The sequence below is a fragment of the Gymnoscopelus microlampas genome (assembly GCF_963454915.1).
Source record: "Gymnoscopelus microlampas genome assembly, chromosome: 8".
Lineage (NCBI taxonomy): Eukaryota > Metazoa > Chordata > Actinopteri > Myctophiformes > Myctophidae > Gymnoscopelus > Gymnoscopelus microlampas.
The window spans coordinates 42,655,503-42,678,727 of NC_139945.1; the positions used below are offsets into that span (position 1 = coordinate 42,655,503).

A 23,225-nucleotide genomic window follows, 5' to 3' on the forward strand; every position below is an offset into this window, starting at 1 on the left:
ACACAGAGAGAACACACTGATATGTTCACAGTATTTCATCACTCAGAAGCTGTATAGTGGTGTCTTCTACATCACATGGCATCAGCTGACAGCATAGACTTGTGAGAATGTGTTGGCGTGGACTTTGTCCACTTAGAGCTCCAATTAGGTTTGGAGGTCTAGGAAATGTACATACAAAAGCTGGAACATACACAACCGTGTGAATGTAGTATTTTATTAAACCAGTTAATAAATAAGCATTTTCATGTATTTTGCATCATTAAATTGTTCCAAATGATATTGGATCAAGTATAATCGATTTTCAAGATGCAATGAGTTATTAATTATTTTGAAAATCTTGTTGGCCATAGTTCACCTTTGAGTTTATAAAAGCCACAGAAAATGTTAAAAACTGGGTATACATGCCAGGGCTGTTTTTTTTTAAGGCAAATAATTTAAATGAGGTAATATTCATAAAATGTCTGTATATTATAATAAAGACAAAACAAGAGCAGAGAATTCTTTGTTCATTATTGAATTCTTGGCAACAGTTATAGTGGTCTGGCAATCCTGTTTAGGTAAAACATAATTGCTAATACAAAATATTAATTTGGTTTACGTTTCTTACAATATGTATTGACAATACATAAATAAGAAGCTAGTTAAATCACATTTAAATGACTCTTTAGTGATTCATTTTGTGTTATGTTCGGCATCATACAGATGTAGTATAATCATCTTGTATATCATGTATTGTGTATCATGTACTATATCATGTGATTACATTAAGTTACAGAAAAGTCGGTTGTGTCTTGGCATCGTCTGTTCCAATGCTTGATTGTGTAGTCAGTACACAGATGTACTAAGTCTAACCACTGGCATACCCAATTAAAATAGCATCTGCCTATGGGTTTCTAATGAATTATAATACAGCTCAGACTACAAAAGGAAGAAGACTCTGCAAAAGGAATTTCAAGTACTTAAAGTGGTAAAAACATATAATCTTATTCTGAATAAGTAAAAAATATTACAATTCAGGTTATAATTGTGCAGTACTATGAAGGTTGTGCATCTCTATTCACATTAAGTATCCAAAGTCAATTGAAGCATGTCCGCTCCGACATCAAATGGACAAGCTGCTGTAGTTTTATTGTTCATTAATAAACAATTTACCTTGAAATAGTGCTAATCAAACAGTAATGCAAACAAACAAACACAAAAAAAAAGTTTTAATCTAGAAATACTGCATAGTTTAGTCAGTGCATTGAAAGTACTAATGTCAAGGGGAAATTAATGATGAAGTGACTATTGTGTTTTCTTTTTTTGGTGTTGTATGCATCTATTTGGAAAGTGTAAACACTACATTAGAACCATGATTGGTTCCGCCTTCCTGAGCGGTTATTTTGATTCTTCAGAACAGAATTGACCTCAACAGACAAATAATTGACCTTGCCTATTATAGTATCTACAATAATCAAAATGCTTTAAAAAAAAGTTACATGATTTGCTGTACAATGATAAATCTCAATATAGTGTTCACTATTTTGGTCAATGTCTATAGCCAGAGCAATAAGATTCCCTAAGCATGATGCTCATTCAACTACAGCTCTTGCGCTGCATAATAACTAAAAAATGTTAAGAGGGTTTGGCCCCTTGCCTCATCGGTGGAAAGTTTATCAATATCTCAATGACAGGCAGCTCAGCTACCAGCCGTCATGAACATGACACTGTTAAGGTCAGCAGTAAATTGTTTAGTGAAGCAGAGAACCATTGTGTTGGCCTAAGCTAATAACCTGATGGCACCATTCTCAGAGCCCAGGAGCAACAGTCTCTTGGTGGGCAAGACTGCTAGGCTGGTGAGGGTGCCACGGAAGTTCTCCGAGCTCAGCTTGGTGCTGGTGGCAGGGCTGACCGAGATATCAATCATGGAGTACACCCCTATCTTGTTGGCCACGGTTCCAGCCACAATCTCTGGGCCATAGAGGTCAAAGGCATGGATGTGGTCAGAGGGTGACTTGTACACACGTAAAGGCTTGTGTTCGACATCTTTCCACACGGTCAGTGTGTAGTCAGTTGAAGAGCTGATGACCAGGTTTCCCTCTGCAGCCTGAAAAAAAAAAATAATAATAATCAGGAAGGACCTCACTCACCATTGGCGTCTTAAAAAGACAAAACCTACCTGTATATGAGACCATATATTTGTTTCACATTCTTTAGTAAATTATTACATGGCATTTTAAATTGGAGCACAAGAACAGAGCAGTTTCCGTTTCTCTAGGTTTTCTAAATCCTATGATTAATAGTGAACACTGACCTGGCAAACAAAACAATGTCTGGCCCAGGCTTCGCTATATGCCAAAGAGAACGTTTTATTCTTCTCCTATTGAGTAACTTATGTCCATATTTGTCTAAACCTCTGCCTTTAAAACCAGTGACACAATCCTTGACCCCATTATTTGGGGTTAAATAAAGTTTGTTCAGCTCTTGCTGTTGACGTTTCTACTGGGTACAACTTTGACCAGTCTCCTGCTCTGCATTTAAATCTGCTCAATCAATTGTTTTGGGGTGTCAAGCCACTTGGCTAAAAATCTTCAACAGCTGTTGATCAAATGAATGCTTGAAATGTCCACACCATCTGCCTCCCTGAAAATGAGACTGATGAGTGTTCAGTAGACAAGAAACACAGTAATGGAGGAAGGGCATTTATGCAGTCCAGTAGGTGTGTAATTGACCTCTATCAAGGTCAAGTTAATTTCTATAAACACATTTTTTTTTACTTATTACAAAATACAAATCCTGAATGTATAATAGTCCAATAATATAGTTTCTTAGATGAAATGATAAAAGTACAATATAGGAAATATGTTGCAGTGGGCTGCTATCAAAGGTTGATGAAGATGTTAGGCCCACTCTCATATGACAATTACTAGGGTAGCTAACACGCAGTTAGTTCAATGGTGCTAAGCTAACCCTACTAAACGTTTACTAAATACTAGTCGTTTAAACAATTTATCAAAATATACAGTATGTTATTTATATCTTGTTATCGAGACATTTACATTTTGTTTTACACATTTTGATTTTTGCACCCAAATTACTGTCATATCTTAATAAGATGTTGCTTTTAACAAGCAAAAATACATGCCAATTAAGTATTAACAAGGGTGATTTGCGGGCCTGTCACATCGATTTCCAGAGAGCTGGTCAGCAGCAGCCTGACATTGGCCGCGTTTCCCAAACGAATTTGAGCTCCTGCGTAGCCTAGAAGCTGCGTAGGTGCCTCCACGCATCTGCGCAGTAGCAACCCCGCTGCGTACTATCTTCGTTAGTAGCAGCTGTGTGTGCCCAACGTCTCATCTAAATTGGCTTCAGTAGACACCATCTTCGTAGGTTCCGTTTCGTCTGTGCTAAAACTACATTCGTGAGACAGCATGCACGTGAAGAGATCCTGGACGTAGCCTACGTAAAGCCTACGTCAACTACGTAGTGCTATCCTACTATAGTTTAAACACCCTTTGCATACATATATCTATATATACAGGATTTTGCAAAAATACTAAGATAAAGTCGCACCTTTATCTAACTTACCTTTATATGAATTGGACACTTACATTTTTATAGGTACATTCTGTAATATATTAAAATGCATTTTTTAAGGTGACATTTCAATGATCTTAAATAAACACTGCGGCCATTGTTCGCCGTTCAAAAAAATTCAGAGGATAGAGGGGGCGTCCCCCTGCATGATTGACAGCTTAACGCGTAACGGGCGACGCCTCCCCAAAAAAACAGACATATATACAACAAACACACTGGGACATGCCGTGTTGATAGCTTGCAGATCTGTTATTTTGGGTAGGGCGAGCGGCTGCAGTGCTTCGTCCTCTATGCATGAACCCGAAGTTTACAAATCGTACTCACGGAATAGCAGATCTACAAGCTCACTAGTGTCACAAGCTTGTAGATCTGCTATTTTCAAAAGATGTTTTAACCATTCATAAACATGGCGAGCTGTTGCGCTCGCCGAGCGCAACAGCTGTCACTTTGTGAGAGGAACTGCACTTTCATCATAACGTTTAACTATAAAACTTCGAAATTAAGGAAACATATTTAGCTCAGCATCATTTATATACCTTTAGTTAACTTGGCATGTGCTTAATATTTTTATTAGATGATCGGATCATCCGTGAGAGTACGATTTGTAAACTTCGGGTTCATGCATAGAGGACGAAGCACTGCAGCCGCTCGCCCTACCCAAAAGAACAGATCTGCAAGCTATCGACACGGCATATCGCAGTGCGTTGACAGCTTGTATGTCTGTTTTTTTTTGTTTTTTTGTGTGTGTGTGTGTGTGTGTGTGTGTGTGTGTGTGTGTGTGTGTGTGTGTGTGTGTGTGTGTGTGTGTCGGTCTTTTCATAGATTTCATAGAACGATGGGTGTTACAGGCGGCCCAGGGCGCTCGTTACAAAATGCTTCGTAGGACAGTACTCCCCTCCTACTGTGGGCGGGGAGTATGCTGCGCGCATTCTGTCTCACGAATGTACTTTTACCACACACGCAGCCAGTTTAGATGGCACGCAGGGGCACAACCATAGATATATATAAAGGCTAGATGACTCACCCGCGCTGCTGGCCAATGGAGTACGACGTCGCCACATGGCGGCCATCTTGGGACGGTCATTCATAACATTATGTCTATGGTGCATATACTTTGAAATAACCATAGCGTGCTCAATTTTCATCCGATTTTCAAACGGTTTGGTGTTTTGTAAACACCAATGATGTAGTTATGATATTATTGTATAAAAAAAAAAAACATGATTATAATTATAAGTATGCAGTATCATAACTACATCTTTGGTGTTTACAAAACACCAAACCGTTTGAAAATCGGATGAAAATTGAGCACGCTATGGTTATTTCAAAGTATATGCACCATAGACATAATGTTATGAGTGACCGTCGCAAGATGGCCGCGGTTGAGCTACGCTTGCGCCGCCCCCTTGAGCCATCTAGCCTTTATATATATCTATGGGCACAACCACCTGCTACTAATGAGGGTAGAGCGTAGGTTTGGCCGAGTCCCAGCTGTGTAGGAGACGCTTGCGCAAGCTGCGTACGGCCACGCATGACCTGAAATCTACGTGCCTGCTATGGTACTGCGAAGCATGTGACGTCACACGTTAGACCCGTCGTCGGACCTGCGACGATGCTCTACGCACGAGCTCTTTGGGAAACCCGGCCATTGTAGGTTTGCTTCCCTGTGCAGTGAATGTAGCTACAGACTCAATGTCGGTTAAACAAGACATGACTCAGTCATGTATACCAGCTTGCTTTCTTTTTTCTATCTGTGAGTGTGTGTGTGTGTGTGTGTGTGTGTGTGTGTGTGTGTGTGTGTGTGTGTGTGTGTGTGTGTGTGTGTGTGTGTGTGTGTGTGTGTGTGTGTGTGTGTGTGTGCGCCATGTATGCACGGCTTGTTTTCATACTGTATACCTGGTTCCTGATTTGTCTCGCAGAATCTGGCAACACTGCTAGTTCAGAACGCACGCTACGCAGCTCGTATGCAGAGGTGTAAAGTAACAAAGTACATTTAATCAAGTACTTTACTTAAATGTTGTCCTATATATTACTCTGTGTCACAGTGATTTGAACCGACGGCAGGCGTGTATAGTAGCCATAGAGGCGAGAGGTGTGTCTAGTAGCCATAGCTTGGGAGGACGAGACCGCCCGTTCAGCGTATGGGAAAGTATCACCATTGGCTTAAAGGACAGCCAATGATCGAAAACATGTCGAGAATATGTCGAACACGTGACACTAGTGTGGGGGTCTCTTCTTAGACCAGCTTGCAAGCAGGTAAAAAAAAGAGAAACGTTTGGGAGTACTTTGATTTGGGAGAGGATGGGAAAGTTGCATGTAGGCTATGTCCAGTGAAAATGGCATATAAGAATTCTACTAGAGCGATGAGAAATTACATCGGAAATAAACACCTGGACATGACTCTCCGAGGAGAGAGTAAGTGAAGACCCACTTCTGTGGTGGAGCAGAGGACGCAATGCTTCGCCAAACTGTAACGACTTGAAAGGCGCAACCTCTGTATACCTGCAGCTCTGCCAGCCGTGTTTACAGCTCTTCAGTCGCTTTAGGTTAAGTCGTTCACGTTGACTCTACATTTTTTTTAGATTGAGTAAAAGCCTAAGTGTAGCACTGTTTGTTTCATCATAATATGCAATAGTTGTGATGCTTGTATCAAAGAAAATACTGTCTTCAATTTGTGGCCATGTACTATGCAAGCATAATTGATTTGACCTACTTTCCCACACAGCATTTGAAATAACATTCCGTAACTTATTTAAATATTATAAGCATTTAAAATTAATTGTATACTCCTTTATACTGTAGGTTTGGCCTTATAGATATAAATGTGCTCAATTTTAATAGTTTTGTGTTTTTCCTCTTATATTTTGATTAGGCAATTAAACGTTACTGTATGCAAACACATTGTTTAACCATCAATGAACTTAGTCGCTGGGGACATCCCCAAGAACCACAAAAACTGCCACATATAGTATACAAACATACACAGCAATGAGTCAGACCTTCATTTGCAGGATATCTCCCTCATGGGCTGGCCAGCCCTTCAGAACCAGGCCTGTGCGTGCATCTAGCAGGACAATGAAACCAGAGGAGAAGCCTGCTGCCACCGTACGTCCTCCAGGGCTCACTGCCAGGTAGCGAATCAGCCCAGCACTTACATTGTTGTAAGCCAGGCGAAACTCGTGCTGGAAACACATGAACGGCAGGAACCATGTGTCACTTCAGAAGTTAGGGCATAGCTGAGAATCCCACTATGATTTAAACCATTAAGACCTGAGGCCGATCCTACAAAATTCTAAAATCAGTTGTTCTCACACTTTCAAGATTTTTTAGAAATGTTCAAAAATAGCAGATGTAATAATATTGCTGTGAGCTTGTATATCTACATTTTTGAATAGCCAACGCCAAAACTTAAAATGACACAGATGCTTTCCCGGTGGGTTAAACCATAATACCGTGGGCATATATACAATAAATACACATGACAAAATTGAAGATTTTATACCATACGGTTCAATGGTGAGCTTTTTGCCAAGGACAACCGGTGCTCCTGATTTGAAGCAAACAAGCACAGGACTTTTTTATTATTTAGTTTAGCCAATCATGGTGTACCCCTTTTTTTCTCCCATATTTAGTCATGGTGCCAATTAACCCTCCCCACACATTTCTGCGTTTACCACCATTACTAGCTCACCTGCCAGTGAGGAGCCCCCACGGGGAGGATGCAGCGCCTCGGTTCTACTTATTTGGTTCAACAACATCTCCTGTTACCCCCCCCCCCCCCCCCAGCTCATGGGAGTCGCTAACGCAGCAATAAAGACCCCATCCCCACCCGTCTTCCCTGCCCTCGAGGACAGCCAATTGGGTTCGTAAATAGACACTCGGCAACCGTGGTGGATTCCAACTTCTAGACTCAGAACGCCTCGAGCACATACAAATCTAACAGCACAAAGTCTACTTACATGTTTTACTGCCACTATTTGCCACATTCAGAGAAAATAATGTTTATTCAATGTAACAAAGCAAAAGTAATGTTCTCATTGTCAAGGGGTCATTAAGAATGAACTGGAGGGGCCGGCAGCGTGTCGCGGGTTCAACTTCCGATCCCGACAACCTTTGCTGCGCGTCACTCCCCATCTCTCTCTCCCCATTTCCTGTCAGTCTACTGTACATATCAATAAAGGCAGCAAAAGCCCCCAAAAATATATTTAAAAAAAAAAAGAATGTTCTGGAGATAATTAAATGACTGTCCTTTAAATGTATTCAAAACATATGCCCCTTTTCTGGCAGTTCTTTTAATTTAGTCTGGTTTTCCTGTACTAAAACACTAATCATCAAATAATTGTCTAATCACCACAAGGTATGACACGGTCCCAAACTACAAACTTTATGCCAATATCAGTGGAACAGATATTCACATCCTCTCTGCCATGCTTGGTAAAAATGGGAATTTCCTGCATGAAAACTATGGAATGTTGATTCCAATTATGATTTCATGGCAGGCACATCAACACTACTAGAACTAATACATTTCACACACACAATTCTTACAAAAAGTACTTTTGTTAGATATATCATTGATAGATTAGCATAGTCTGACAAATCAGACCCATGAATTGCTATGCAAGCTTACTAAATATAAAATATGTCTCCCACCAAGGACATTTGCTTAATGACTTACCCTTATGTTGAATGTAGGACTTATACATGTGCATGACAATACGTTGGGAAAATCATAATTTTGCCTACTAAGACCCTCCAGAAAAACGCGGGCAAAAATCCTTGATTATGCGGGCTAAAACTCTTGATTATTCGGGCTAAAATCCTTGATTTTGCGATGAAATATGCACGTTTTTTTGCAATTTTATGTGGTGAAATTGTGAAAAGTTGCGAAATATACGGAAATATGCAATACAAAGCGCATATTATGCGATGCGATGCGGCCCTTTTGAAAAAACGTTACCCCCGCATAATTATGCGCCATTTTGCTGATTATGCGGTAAATCACATAATCGCATTTTTCTGGAGGGTCTACTAAGGCAAAACTACACACAATGTAGTGGTAAAAAATAGATGTAAACAATAGTAAAGAAGGTAGGTGCAACTATTGCAGCAAAGTAATTGGAAGCATTTGATTTCCCTGACACCATACACATACATTTATGTAATAAATACTCACTCAGTTAAAAACCTGCACTTGCATGGGTGCACTGCCCCCATAAATCAAATTATCTTCTTTTAGTAAGAACAATTGTGAGAAATCTTGCCCTGTTATATGGAAGAAGGCTCAAGCTTACTTTTCCCAGGATAAATAGTTTACCTGCAGTCCTGGTTTGCGAGGGTCAATGAAGCGGAGAACAGAATCTGCACTACCGAAGACAACACTGCAGTGTGGAGCTGGCATGGTGGTTACTGCTGTAATGGGATTCTTCCCATCCAGGGCTTCATATGAGCGGATCTGCTTGCCTGTATACAAGAGCAGAAAGGAATGTGATTACATGCAACAGACTATCAATAAACACTTATTTATCAAGCTAACATTCAAGTCAACTCCCAGATGCAGAGACTGCCTTGTTTGGGCACTCTGCAACAAGAGACTCGGCCCCAGCACCCGCAGAGCTGTAGTGTGTATGGCATGATAATTGCCAAGAGATGCATTTTGAGACTTATAGAAATGGGTCTCTGCCCCCCAATTCAAATCATGGTTGAGGGAGCTGGTGGGTATTTTACATGCAGAACTGTGTCTGGCAGCCTGGTGAAAATTCTTTAAAAGATGGAGACCAGTGTTGCAGCACACAAGGACCTGTTGTAGATGGGCAGTGATGTAATGTTGGTTCAGTTGTTTATATTCCCTTAACTATCCTTTCACTTTTCACTTTGTCTTCATAAACGTTAACTCATTAACTCCGATTCATTAACTTAAAATGGGTTGTACAGTTGTGCTAGTTAGCAGAATTATGCATAAAGTCTCTCCCTCACCTGTGTACTGGTCCCACAGATGCACAGTTCCGTCGCAGCTCACCACCTCCTGGGACGCCTCGAGCTGTCCCACGTAGAACACAGACTTTCGATGGTCAGTGTAAGTCAACCTGGGCTCCACCTCCCGCGTTCCATCCCCGTGGTTGTAGAGAGGCCACAGCTTCACTGTCTTGTCTTTACTGCCGGACAGGAAGTAGTCTTCTCCTGCCAAGGGTGCTAGACACTTGGCAGTGCCAGAGTGACCCAGGAAGCTCTGCAACCGAATCTGGTGGAAGTGGAAATGTGGGTCCTGCTGGTTCAGGCCGATTTCATGCTGCCAGTAGGCGAGCCAGTTGCCCTGCAGGGAACGACTGCAGCGAGGCAGCTCCTGCTTCAGGGCGCTGTCTTCTGGAGTGGGGCCTGTCACCCAGGATGAGGAGAAGGTAGAGAACCCTGGACCTGTGGATGAAGTAGTGAATGTGGAGGCAGAGGTAATGGTGGGGGCGGTGTGGCCGGGGTGGGAGCGCCCCCAAGAGTCAATCGTGCCCAGGTTAGGGCTACCGCAGACATCACTGTCCCGGGACACCTGTATTCTGTTCCCTACCATCTGGCTTCCAAAGGTGCCAGACTCGGGAAGGGAGTCTGATGCTAGGGGAGTGGAGGTGGAGGGAGCAGGAAAGGGGCTGCGCCCCACACGTCTGCCGAGGGCTGGGGACAGGCCCATGGGTACATCCATCCTGGTTCCTGCCGTGGTGTTTGCATCTGGGCTGCCAGCGCTAACACTGTCATGGTAGGACTGGGCCAATCGCCAGACAAGCTCATGGTTAGGAACCAGTTTACGGATAGCTGTGTCGCCTACAGAAGACACAGCACAACAGCAACAAATGAGTTCAGCAGAGGGTATAATATTTGTCTGCCAATTAGGATGCTGACAGAGGATGATGGCTCTTACCTATGAGACAGTAGAAGGGGATGTAGGAGGCATGGGCCATCTCAGGGTTAAAAACAGTCTGCAGTTCCTCCAACACCGCCAACTCGTATGTCACAATAGACTCCTCAGGAGTGTGCACGTCCACCACAGTCATTTCTCCCACCACTCTACGGGGAGCATTCTCCAGCTGAAGTACAAGAAAGTTATTCAGTGTGACATTACTCAATCAGTAATATTAGTCAGTCAATCAATCTCTCTAAATCTCTCTAAATAATTGGGCTAACAGACTCAGACACAGATGCCTGCCACTTTGAATATCTCTGCTGTCCAGCGCAAACCTGCTAACTCCAAAACGCTCATTGTTCAGGAAACGAAAAAACAAAATATACGTTTTTCAGGAAATGAAGAAAACCTTATATTTTCAAAACAAAGCAATACTGCCACATCAAAGTTGATATATTGACTTTATATATTGTCAGATACTTGCATGTGTCATTATATTATCAATACTTTACCCAAATCGCGGGTAAATCAACACTTTACCCAGCGCAAGTGGAGTTAGTAGTTTCAGATTAGCAGAAATCAAGCTCAAGTGGAGTTAGGTGTCCAAACAACAATAGCTCCACTCGCTGCTGAGGGAGAGGTTTCAAAAGGGTACAAATTCCCAAAAGCTAACAATGGATGTCCAAGCTCACAATGCATCACAACAATGTGTGAATTAATGCCCTGATGCTTCAGAACACTTATTATATAGGCCTACAATAATAAACAGGACTTTTAATATTACAATAACTTCCGCAAAGAGGTAGTAGAACTAGCGCGACAGAAATGCTATGAATGTCTTTCTTCTTGTCACATTGCTCTCCTCATTAAACACTTCATAGATTTTAGAAATATAATTACTTGTTTTCATAACATTAGCGTCAGTGCTAAGTTTGATAAACAGGTACACTGCATAGTTTTAACAGACTACGGGGAGCTTGTTTACGTGTTCCTCCTCCTCGTTCACTGCGCAGCGCGCTCTGCTCATGCTGTGAAAAGGCAGCGCTGTAGAGGAGAGGGGGGAGTTGTTTGTTTTTTGACGGCCAGTTTGAGGATCCAATGGAGTTGGGAGTTTTCATCAGAGGCGCTTTTTAATACTTTTCATTGGTTCAAATGTTTTGATTTTTTTACACAGACCTAAAGGGTGTTCAATAGCGTTGATTTATGAAAAAAAAAAAAAAGATGAAAATGGAGTTAGCTGGTTCGTCCTGGACACCAACGATATGCATTGTGTACCTGTGACTGCAGACGGTGGAGCAGGGAGAAGACAGTGAAGAACCGGCGCAGGGTATCGGCCATGTGCTGCTGTACCATCTCCCGGCCAATGCGCAGACAGATGAGCGCCATTAGACTAAGCGTCTTGAGACACACTGCAGTGCGCATCTGCACTCCGCTGGGGAAACTGGATACAGTAGAGTACAGCCAAGCAGCAAGACAATGAGTGAAGGGTTCAACACATTTTCCCCATTTCTACCACAGTTTATTACAGCCTAGAAATTGACATTTTGATAAGACTGTAATGCTGTATAAAGAAAAATGCAGCATACATTTCATACCTGGGTTAGATTAGATAGGTTTGACATCTAAGTCTTGATGTCATATTTCTTAGTTGAGCCATGAAGCGATTGCAAAACTACTGGAATGACGCTGTCTGTTGGTGTACAGGTGTAGGTGTATGTATGCACAATAAGTAACTCTGTGACATGACTCAATACAGTCAATACACATATATTTTTCTTACCATCGTATCAACAATTTAAAGGTAGTCTCAGGAACGCGCCTCCATGTTCAATTTGTAACTTAATTAAGGGCATGGAGGTGTGTTCCTGATCGGGAACCAAGTTAAATTTGGAGCAGGCTGTTGGAATTACAGACATTTGTAGGATACCGGGACAAGGACAACTGTTATATTTTTGATAAAATGTTTTGCAGAAATAGTTTTTTTCTTCTCAGCCGGCTCTTAACTTTACTCAACAGAGTCCCGGAGCTACAGCAGCGGGAGGTCACAAATGGGTCTATCCCATAGATTTTACATAGATTTCCCGAGACATATCATTAGGCAGAGATCTCAGATTGTCTGTCTATAAGAGACTAGAAATGTGGTGGTCAAAGCTCAAGGACACTGAGGTTATTTGTACACCTCTAGGTTACCCTTGTGTTGACTATATCATGATTTGTATTCATAGGCTTGCGTATGTGTCTGTCAGAGTGCATGTGACTGTGTTTACCCCATTTGTGGCGAGGTAAGCAGATCCAATAGTGGGAGCAGCACATCCTGATTAATCTTCATTAGCATGTCCATGAGAGTGGTGTCAGATAGAAAGACTATGATCTTCTGAGTGAGCACCACAGCCCCCAGCAAACCTGCCTCCTTGCGTGTGTTTAGACGCTGAGACGATGGGGGAGACACCTGGGAAAGAGTATAAAGTACAATTACAGTATATGCAGAAAACTAGGAATATACAATATGTTATCGCTCATGCATAAATCACCCAATAACATGCAATTTCCCTTAATTAAGTTACAACATTCTTTTTACAAACAATGTCTATAACAGTGATGTTTTGTTTATTTTTTTACCAGATAGCCAATGTAGGGCAGGTACTGGTATGTGAGTACAGGCTCTCCATAAAGGTGTGCTATGTACAGGAGACAGTCCAATACGGGCCCTGCAGTCTGGTCTCCTACCACTGGCTTCTTCTCATACACACTGCCCATCCCAACACTTTCCAGACTGCTCTCGTCAAAAACGGGGGCCACAAACTGGTGCTTCTCAGGACCTAATGATCGGGACAGAGAAAAAGGAAATTACAGTTAAAAGTGCTACAAATAAGTGCTACAAATAACTATTTCCAAATAAACAACCATTGGAAAACTATTATCTTAAAATGTTACAGTACAGGATATTCATCTTCACATGTCTGTTCAACAGAAAAACACATAACCATATAATACAGAACAACATAACACAGAACAAAATAACACCAAGACAATATATGTAGTCCCCAGTATACACAAGAAACGTTCTACAAAAGACTTCTACAAAAAAGTTTTTTCCCATTTCAAAGTTCTGTATCTTCGTCCAGATGCGCATGAGTTTGAAGTGACGATGTAAGGGATGATCAGTGTCATTTGCTGATCATCAGAGTGCTAAACGTGTGATGGCCTTACTGTTCATATCAGAAAGTGTTGGTGTGGGAAGTCCGATAATCTTGGAGGCAACAGAGGTACTATCGTATTCTGTGTCAACTGGTTACTCACCGATATAGCAAGTTGTGAGCAGCCGGAGCAGATTCCTGGCCACATACCGAGAAGTAACTGTTGGTCCCAACTTCGCTGACAGCCACCTAACTGTCTTACAGACTGTGTCTGTGCAGAGAAATAGCATGAGTACAGACATATTACACAGCAGCAGTAGAGAAGTAGCATAAAAGACATCATGTGATGATGTCCGTTACTCACCAAGAAGAATCTTTTGCTCTTTCTCCTCAGAGTCTTCTAGTGGATCATGTTCTTCATCCTCTTCCCCCACCATGTCTTTCTCAGTCTCTTCAAGTGCCATCCCATTCACAAACTCACCCTCCAGAGTGGCTATTGTGGCACCTGAGTCCTCTGTGCAAGCGGAGAGAGTGAGCTCCAGGCTGGGCACGCCGGGGTCTGTTATTCCCTCTTTACCTCCGTTACTCTCCGTCATCTCCTCTTCTTCTAGATCTCCCCCGTCCTCTCCTTCACTGGCCTGTTTGAGGTCCTGGCTGCTGTCAGCTGACTTCAGACTGGCCCGATCGCGTGTTGAGTCTCCGTCTCCTATGGAGAGCTCACTGGTACTGCTCTTGTCGCTGAGCTTCCCCACACTCAGTGACTCCTGGTCCTGATCCCTGGCAGTCAAGTTCTGGCTCTGCTGCTTGCCAGCTGCCACCCCTGCACCACTGTTGACGTAGAAGCCATTTTGGAAGTCCTCCCCTTCGGCAAGGAACACCTGGTCATTGAGGCTGATGCCCGAAGAGTAGTCGACCAGTCCTGTGTCTGCCACCGCCCCGACTCCACCACTTCCTCCGCTGCCACCTCCCACTTTACCGCTGACAGAGCCGGAAGACGACCGCCCGTCACCACACTGGAAGTCCTCTTCTTCCTCCTCTCCCAGGTTGCATGTCCCACCCCTCAGTCCTTTGCAGCCCTCCCCTCCTGTGCCTGAGCTTTCAAAGCCGGTGAGGACCTGTAGCACGTGGGGGAGGAGACTGGACAGGAAGGCCTGCAGGCCAAGCCTTACAATGAGTTGCAGGACGAAGCAGTCCGTGTAGAGATAGAAGCGGCCTCGCAGGCAGCGGGGGTTCTCATAGACGCTAACCAGGGGCTTCAACAAGTACTTGTTGGCATTCCTGGGGCCCAGTACTTTAGAGATGGGCTCAAACAGGTACCAGGCAGCATAGACAGCAGTGGGCTCTTCCAACATGAGGGTCAGGACAAATGGTAAGAGGATCTCCAGACCCTCAGCTGTGATCTTGCCATGCAATAGTTTCTCCAGCTGCTGCCAAAGGTGAAAGACCACATCTCGTCCTTGGAGGCTGCAGGTAGTCTCCATCTTAGCATGGTAAGAGAAGATGAACTGATGAAGTGATGGGAAATATGTAGGGAAGGGGAAGGGGGAAATATAGGGATCCAGTAACTGATGGGGGTTTGGAGGAGGGAGGCCCTCATATATGGGGTCATATTTGAAAAGAAGCAGATGAGGGAAATCTTTTTGTTCAGTATGTGCTTTTGCAGAGTGCTTCTGTATTCGAAGCAGAGTGTCAAGAGCATGATGCAAAGACAGCGGCACGTCCCGGAGGCTGACAGAGCAGAGCTTCATCACAGCCTGGTAACGTTCTCTCAGCGGAGTACCTGGTTTCAAACTTCGCAGCTTGGAAGAGAAAAATATCTCAGCAATAAGAACACCTAATGCCTGCATGTCCCTTTGGTAGAGCTCTGCAAGAGAGGGAAGGGACTCTGGATGTATCATTCCTCTTGTCTTCTCCTTATTTGACTTTGAGGGATTCCATACCTCAGCATATAGACACTTCACAAGGAAGTTATTCAGTTTCTCCACCTCTTCCAATGGCTGTAATGGGCTGAATCCTTCAGGCAAGGTGATCTTGAAGTCTTCTGAGTTGGTGGCAGATACACTCCCTTCTCCGTGCTTTTTACTGATTGCACCACTCCTCTGTGACATGGCACTACGCAAGCCAGAGCCCAGGCTCCCTGTGCTGCTTCCTGTACCCTCACTAGCAAACGGACTTAAGGTCTGGGACAGAATAACTGCTGGGTGTTCTCCCATCTTCCCTCCGGCTACGCTGATGTTTGGCAGTGGGACAGAAGAGGGAGCAGAGCTGGATGCACCAGTAGAAGCTAATGAGTCCAAAGCTTCCATACCTTGCTCAAGCTCCTCATCTCGGTCTACCATGGTCCAGCCACTGGATTCACACCCTGTGGACTCTGGCACAGTTCCGTCCACAGTGTCACTCATGGTGCGGAGAAGAGGGATTTGAAGAGAAGGCACATTGAGAGCAGCAACACCTAAGAGAGGAGGTTCCGGTGGGGCGTACTGATATGGAGCAAGGCGTGGTGGGTGGGGCTGGTCAAACAGTTGAACCACCCCATAGCTACTAAGATGGGTGTGGTTGTCCATTAGATGGAGGCACACATTCTTGGCCTTGACAGCTTCTTTACCTGATAGTTTATAGCCAAAGGTGAGGTCAATCCAGTGATGCAAATACTGGGAGACCTCTCTGCTCTCTAGAAGCCGCCTGTGCATCTCTATAAAATCCTCATAAGACTTGCACCATGGTGGCACATCCAGGTCTGGCATGTCAGGGTGGATGGAGCGGAATATGGAAGGATCTGTGTAGAACTCTGGAATGCACTCGTCAGGTGTCCAGCTCTGCATGCGCTCCATAGTAGCAGGGTATTCATTAGGTTCCCACTGAGACCTCACGTGGCTACACAGTACTGACTTGGCGGTCTGTCGGGCCTTGTAGACATAGTAGGTGATGTCTGAGAGCACATCCGATATATGATGAGGAACATGGAGGTGATCAGGCTGCCCAACACCGCCACCACCTACTGAGCCAGACAAGTCTCCACCTACACCACCTACTCCCACCCCATTTGCCCCTGCAGCTGCAAGAGCCTCTTTGGTCATCTCATAAGTGAAGTCAAGCTGCTTGTCTCCTTTGTTAAGTCTGAACTTGGACCTCCGGAGGTCACGGAACCTTCCGAATGGCACAGTGAAGTCCACTACCCAGGGAAGGACTGGGTGGTAGTTAGGGTCCCCTTCTCGCCTCCCTGCTAACCTGTTCAGTTCCATCAGGTAGCGAAAGTTACTGACTCGACCATGGACCCAATCTAAGACCAAAGCCTTGAGCTCATCAAAGCAGACTTTGCAAAGGCTCTTGTTGTCAGCGCTCGTACATGGACTGCCTCTCACCAGGATGCTTTTTGGCACGTGTCTACCTGCAACATAGTCGTCTGCCTCCATTTCTGCTCCCAGTTCTTCGTAGTGGCGCAGGCTGAGCCTAAGGCGGCTGCAGAGCTGCTCATCTACTGCTATGTCCTGCAGGGAGAGCTCTCCAGCAGACAGCCCTGCGGCTTGGCATGCCTGCAAGGCTATTAGTAACTGATAGAGGATGAACAGCACTTTGGCGTGGCTGTTGGCAAGCTTAGCTGGGCTGTAGGAGACAATGTCATGGAGTGAATACTGAGTGTAGGGTAGAACCACATAGAGCAGCTCAGCTGACTCCAGAAGACACTCTGCAGGGACAACGTTGGGACAGAGTTTAGTCTGGAATTTGTAAAAGGAGGATTGGTAAGGGCTGTCTCTCTCCTTCTCCCTAGCAGGAGAAAGGGATGGTGACACTCTGTCGGTGGAGATGAACGGTAAATTGAAAAGCTTCTGCAGTGCCTGACGCATGGCATCAATAGCTGCAATCTGCATCTGTTCGGTGGCCCCCGCATAAGGCTGCACAAGGTTGTAATGTGCTTCACGCCAGAGATTTCTGAAAAAGAAGGTAAGCATAAATCAAGCAACGTTTTACATAATATTTGCATAGCGATGTTCTTCATTCCAGATTCTCAAAGTAAAATGTAATTCCCACTGTAGAATGTCTATATGACATAATGAAATCCTTCCTTTAAATGTAAATATTATTACTAGGATCTAACAAAATTGTGATTATATTTTTAGCATGAGATGTTTTAGATACAGGTTTCACTTCCTTTTTTAAATGGAAGTACCCCAAGGATTTCACTTCAGTTTCGCTTTACACTGTAGAGATCAGGTGTATGTCAACCTTGGATGAAAGTTGATCACAGGAACACCAATGTAACTTTTTTGAATCTACATATACATACATACATGCATACATGCATACATACATACATACATACATATATATATATATATATATATATATATATATATATATATATATATATATATATATATATATATATATACACATATACATACATACATACATACAGTACATACACGCACAGTACGCGTACATATGCACGCATTCACAGTATATTCTACTAAGATTATTGTGCTAGCAAATTATTGACCATATAAGTATGAACAGTACCTGACGTTATGCTGCGATACAGAATGCATGGTTTTCATGAAGGAATGCTGTGACGATGCTTCCCCCTGGTAGTATTGGTCTCTGGCCAACCTGAAGCTCAGCTTGCTTTTCCTAACACCTTGGATGCACACTCGTGTCCAGCCGGGGGGCAACTTCGTCTGGGAACGTTGAAGGTAGATGCGAATTTCACTGTCGCTGATGCCATCAGAGCGAGGACAGCGCAGGACCCTCCTGTCCCTAAGATTCATCACCCAGCGAGAGGGCACCAGGGCAACAACCTCCTGGGAACGGGGACCTGGACCAAGCTGCCTCCGGTCAATACCCAAGTCTTTCTCTACTGCTAGCATTAGCCACTCCATTGTGAGTTTCCGGTGCACAATTAGAGCCAAACACTGCCCAGCTGCTTTTCCCCAGCTGTCTGCTACAGAAGCTGACTTTTACACCTCCATGGAAGTAGAGACAGGTGCACGGCTGAAAAGATGTTGGAAAAAATTGAAATAAGCAAGCAGTATAAAAAAAAATGTTGAAAGCTTTAAAACTATTCAAGCAGTGAAAATCATAACTTAAGGAGTTAACAAGAGGTTAATAATTTCCTGCAGAAGACTACTTAGTCATGTTACTGGAATGAATGAGCTGTGATGTTATTTAATGCACATGACTGCTTGTCCTTCTCTTAGTGGGTTAGGGTTAGCCCATGGCTAAGGCTCACATGACTCCCTTGCCTTGGCCCCCACCCATCACTTTTATCTACTCTCATGTCTAACAATGTATACCAGACGTGTTGGCTTTTAACTGGAAACAGAAAGCTACAAAGTAGGAAGTGAAACGCTATGTAGTATAACTTCGCTCCTACGTTTGGATGATTATTTTAGATGTTATTAAAGTGAACTTAATTGCATGCATTTCATTTTATATTCAAATCATTCATCGCAGTAAAAAGAGAAAAAGAAAAGTGACTGCACCTGTAGCTACATAAAGAAATAAAGCACGACGTAAAGCTTTAGCCATTCACTGTGAAACTAAGATGGTGATCAAGATTTGGGTTACAGAAGCTTTCCGTTTCACTGAGGAAGTAACTTTAGCTGAACCAACAGAGGCTAACATTAGCTAACTTGTGCTTCATAACAAACTTCAAGACAGAGATGGACGGGAATTAAAACTTCTCTTTTCTTGTCTTTATTGTTTTACCGTTGCAGTGGTGACCAGATACAGATACACAGTGCAACCAATGTTAACTCCCAACAACAGAGTATTGACGACCAAGAAAATAATGTACTAACATACTACATTGTTATGATAGCTCACCTCTTGACCGCCTGCTGTCAAATGGCAGCGTGACAGCTATTAAGCTAACAGCCACAGCTTTCATGCATGGTGAGTTTTGGACATATTAACTCGGCGAACTGATGAATACATGCTAATGAACAACATGTACTTTCTCCATCTTGTCCGGCGGGTTGTCAACAACGGCAGAAAGGGGGGCAAGTCAGCCGATTAAATGATGTTATGTTCCGTTCTACTTGGAGCCATGTTGTTGAAACGAGGACTCACGTGACTGAACTCCCCCCACCCCCCCAGCTCATGTGACATGTGACGCCACATTCTACTTCGTCGCACGACGAAAATAGCAGACCTACAAGCTCACAATGCTCACAACGCGTCGCTGATGCGAGGAGTTGTGAGCTTGTAGGTCTGCTGTCTGCTACCTTCTTCTTGAATCTTGCGTCATTTAATGGTGTGCGCTATCAACTATTGGTGCATATTGCCACCAACCGGTCCTGAATGGAAGAGCATTGGTACCAAACCCTCCAATTACCCCTGACTGCAGACTGTCACTGGCTTCTCAAACCATCAGCATCACCTATTGCTATTTCTAATTCTAGCCCAGTGTTTCTCAAACTTTTTAATTTTAAAGACCCCCAGTTTGGTATGTATTGGACCCTCATAACCCACAGAGCGTAGAAATGGACATTCTCGGAGTTACAGACCTATAGTGTAGTGTCCTGTGCTCTGTCCAGCTAACAGTTTATGGGGACCGGACCCCTGCCCTGGGACCCCCTCAAGGATCCCTAGGGGTCCCCAGACCCCACTTTGAGAACCACTGTAATATATCTATGGTCTATGCAACAGCCATGATTTCTCACCAAAAGGAAATGAAAGAAAAGAAAAGAAAGGAAAAGAGAAAAAAATAAGAATTCAAAAGACTGACCTTTGAAATATACATTGCTGGTAGTGCTGGCAGTGCTGGTCACAGAAAAAACACTATTATGTTTCTGGAATAACCCAAACAGATTACAAAATATGTGCTTCGTTATCCTAGTAATTACAATATTAAGAAAATGTTATGCTGTATTCTTCACAACCTGTAGATGGCAATATAGTATATGAAATTCACCCAGTAAAATATTTTGTGAAAATGGTTGCATGTAACTTCCATAGACATATAAGTATCTATGGTAACTACCCCGGATTCGAACCCGGTTACCTGTGCAAGTGCTGACATTTTTTACCATTGAGCTATAGAGCCTGCCTGCTTGCTCAGGGGATAAATTGAATATTGACCATCAGTTCAAAATATTAACATACTCTACCATACAGATTGGACAAAATTACTTTTTATTCACTAAGAAAAGTTACATAGTGCTGCTTTAATTCAAGGGGTTGTGGTTGTAATAAGTTTTTTAGGCTGCATAACTTTTAGAAAATGCCATTGCTTGTATGAGAGTTTATCATTGCGTCCACTATGCCACAGTGAAAACACCTTTCTTTTGGTGGTATAAAAATATTCATTAATGTGGTTATTAAACTAATCATGGTAATTTCTGGTTTTGTAGTAAAAGCCAATTCATTTGCTCACAAGTTTGTCAGCTGAACGTTAACATTTCCACACTAAATGAGGCTATTTGAGTGGCCCTGAATTCAAATTCAGGGCCACTCAAATAGCCTCATAAAATGTATTAGTTTTAGTTTTTTAGACAGAATTTACCTTTTGCTGATTATTCCAAACTTCCACAATGACAACACTCTATTCAGTTGGTGGTTCGGGTGGTCCAGAATCTGAATTAATGGGGTGACTCACCCAGGGTGAGTAGACTAATTATAATGTTTTATGGTTTCGTAGAGTGTGTAATGTGTCCATAAAAGCAGATTTATTTGCTAAGATAAGGGTAGGCCTATAGACCAGTTGATTAACCTACTCCAACATACAACATGCCACAGCAAAACCAACTTCTAACTGCTTCTGCTTGTGGCCCTGAGTCCAAATGTTTAATGCATTTTATAGCAGGAAATTATAATTTGCTGATTTAGTTTAGGACTTTACTGAGAGTTTTACTGAGAGCCTATAGCTACTTTGAAGAGGAGGCTATGCATATAAATGAGTAGCATCTGTGTAATAATGCAAAATAGGCCTATATTCTTAATCTTGCCCAGAGCCTTTTTTTTACTAATATGAATGCCAAGAAAAAAGAAAGAAAGAAAGAAATCCGCAACGAGGCCGGAAAGCTGTATTTTGAAAGACTGTTTCATTGTGTGTATGAAGGCTATATAAACTATGTGCACACTACAATTTGAAGGAAGGAAGACAAAAGCTAATCATATGAAACTGAGTAATGTCCCAACCAATGCACAAGTATATCAATGATGCTTCAGTACATCACAGTAAGAGCCCAGTAATTCAGTACAATAGATTGCCTCTTGTCCAAATTATAACAAAGTTTAGCTTTGTTTCAAAAGAGGCCAACAGTCTTTAGGCATGAAAGCAAACAAAAACCACAGTGGGATCTAAACTTACAATTACAGGGACACAAATTAAAAGTTGTATTCATCACCACATACCACTAGGCAACATAATTGCTTCCAGTACATTATGGCCAAAAAACATGATTTTCCTAACCTCATGCAGAGCATGGTCAAGTCAGTTTGACATTTGTACTTCAGTGCTTTAGGCCTCATCAGCATTTCTTAAAATACAGCATTCAGTAGTAAGTAAATTCCCTGAATATATGTACAGGTCTTTGATGGAAAAAGTCTGTTGATGTTGGTTTCAAAATTCATGGGCCCCAGCGGTTCAGTTGTCAACCCTGGTGTGATTGGATTGCAATGCACCATGTTAAAATACAAGAACTCAATTCAATAAAGTGTAACTTGCAGTAGCCTTGTGATAAAGGAAAAAGTCCAGGACATGGTTAGTCTGTATGAGATAGGACAGTTACTACTTACTGCTATGTTTTTCAAGAATATAAAGTGGTGGGATAACAGTGTTTCAATCCGATGTACAATGCTGCCATCTATGTTCCATCACTACGTTTTACTGTTGTTAAGTTGTACACAAGGTGATCACTATGGTTACCAGTGGACCAGGCATACTGGCATCAGCACTCATGGGTGGAGCATAATACCCCAACAGCACTGTGTACATTTCTCTTTTCGTCCTGAGACATTGTCTAAGCCTCTAATAATAATAATATAAGGAGGTAAGATGTTATTGTCTCATAGCCAATTTCAACCTGGTGTGGTGTCCCTATTTTGGACGTGTGATTTTTTTTTTTGCAACCAACCATTTTCCATATTTTCACTATAAAGTATCAAATAGGGCTTAAGTGGTTAAAAACTCCAACAAAAAGAGTGCCAGTTAATGTTAATGATATCGCAGCCAATATGATAATTTGCAACTTTCAATCTTCACTTCTTCTCTGTTCTGACAAGAAGAGGTCAGATGGACTGAAATGTTGTTCGACAAAGTTCTTTCTGTGCAAGCACATTTTTTGGTAATTTCCCACTGTATGTGAACTGTATATTTATCCATACGCACCTGTCACCTAGAAGTGATGAACTAAATTGCAGTAAAAATCTTTGTAAATCGATTCATAGAATTGCATGATTAAAGAATATGAATTTTAAAAAAAAATCTCTATCCTCTCTGTTGAAAACAGGTGGTCCGTGGACCACTGGTGGCCATGCATTTAGCCTAGTGATTGTGAAAGTGAAAGTGAATATTTTCTTCCACGGAACAGTGCACTAAATGATCTGGTGACTTATGATGATCTATCAATGTTGTCAGTTACTGGGATGTCGGAGGTCAAGAAATTCCTTAGAAAATCTCA

General features: G+C 42.7%; 1 protein-coding gene across 1 annotated transcript; it reads right to left on the minus strand.

Moving 5' to 3' along the window:
• Positions 1-198: 198 nt before the first annotated feature.
• wdr81 (WD repeat domain 81) lies at positions 199-19,655 on the minus strand. The gene is made up of 12 exons (XM_084063894.1): positions 19,426-19,655; positions 18,121-18,591; positions 13,967-17,532; positions 13,766-13,873; positions 13,085-13,284; positions 12,733-12,914; positions 11,741-11,906; positions 10,484-10,649; positions 9,553-10,386; positions 8,894-9,039; positions 6,576-6,758; positions 199-2,086 (listed from the first exon to the last, which is right to left on the minus strand). Exons 2-12 carry the CDS (start codon positions 18,477-18,479, stop codon positions 1,760-1,762), a joined length of 6,237 nt encoding a protein of 2,078 aa, XP_083920020.1. The 5' UTR covers positions 18,480-18,591; positions 19,426-19,655; the 3' UTR covers positions 199-1,759.
• Between the last annotated feature and the right edge of the window lie 3,570 nt (positions 19,656-23,225).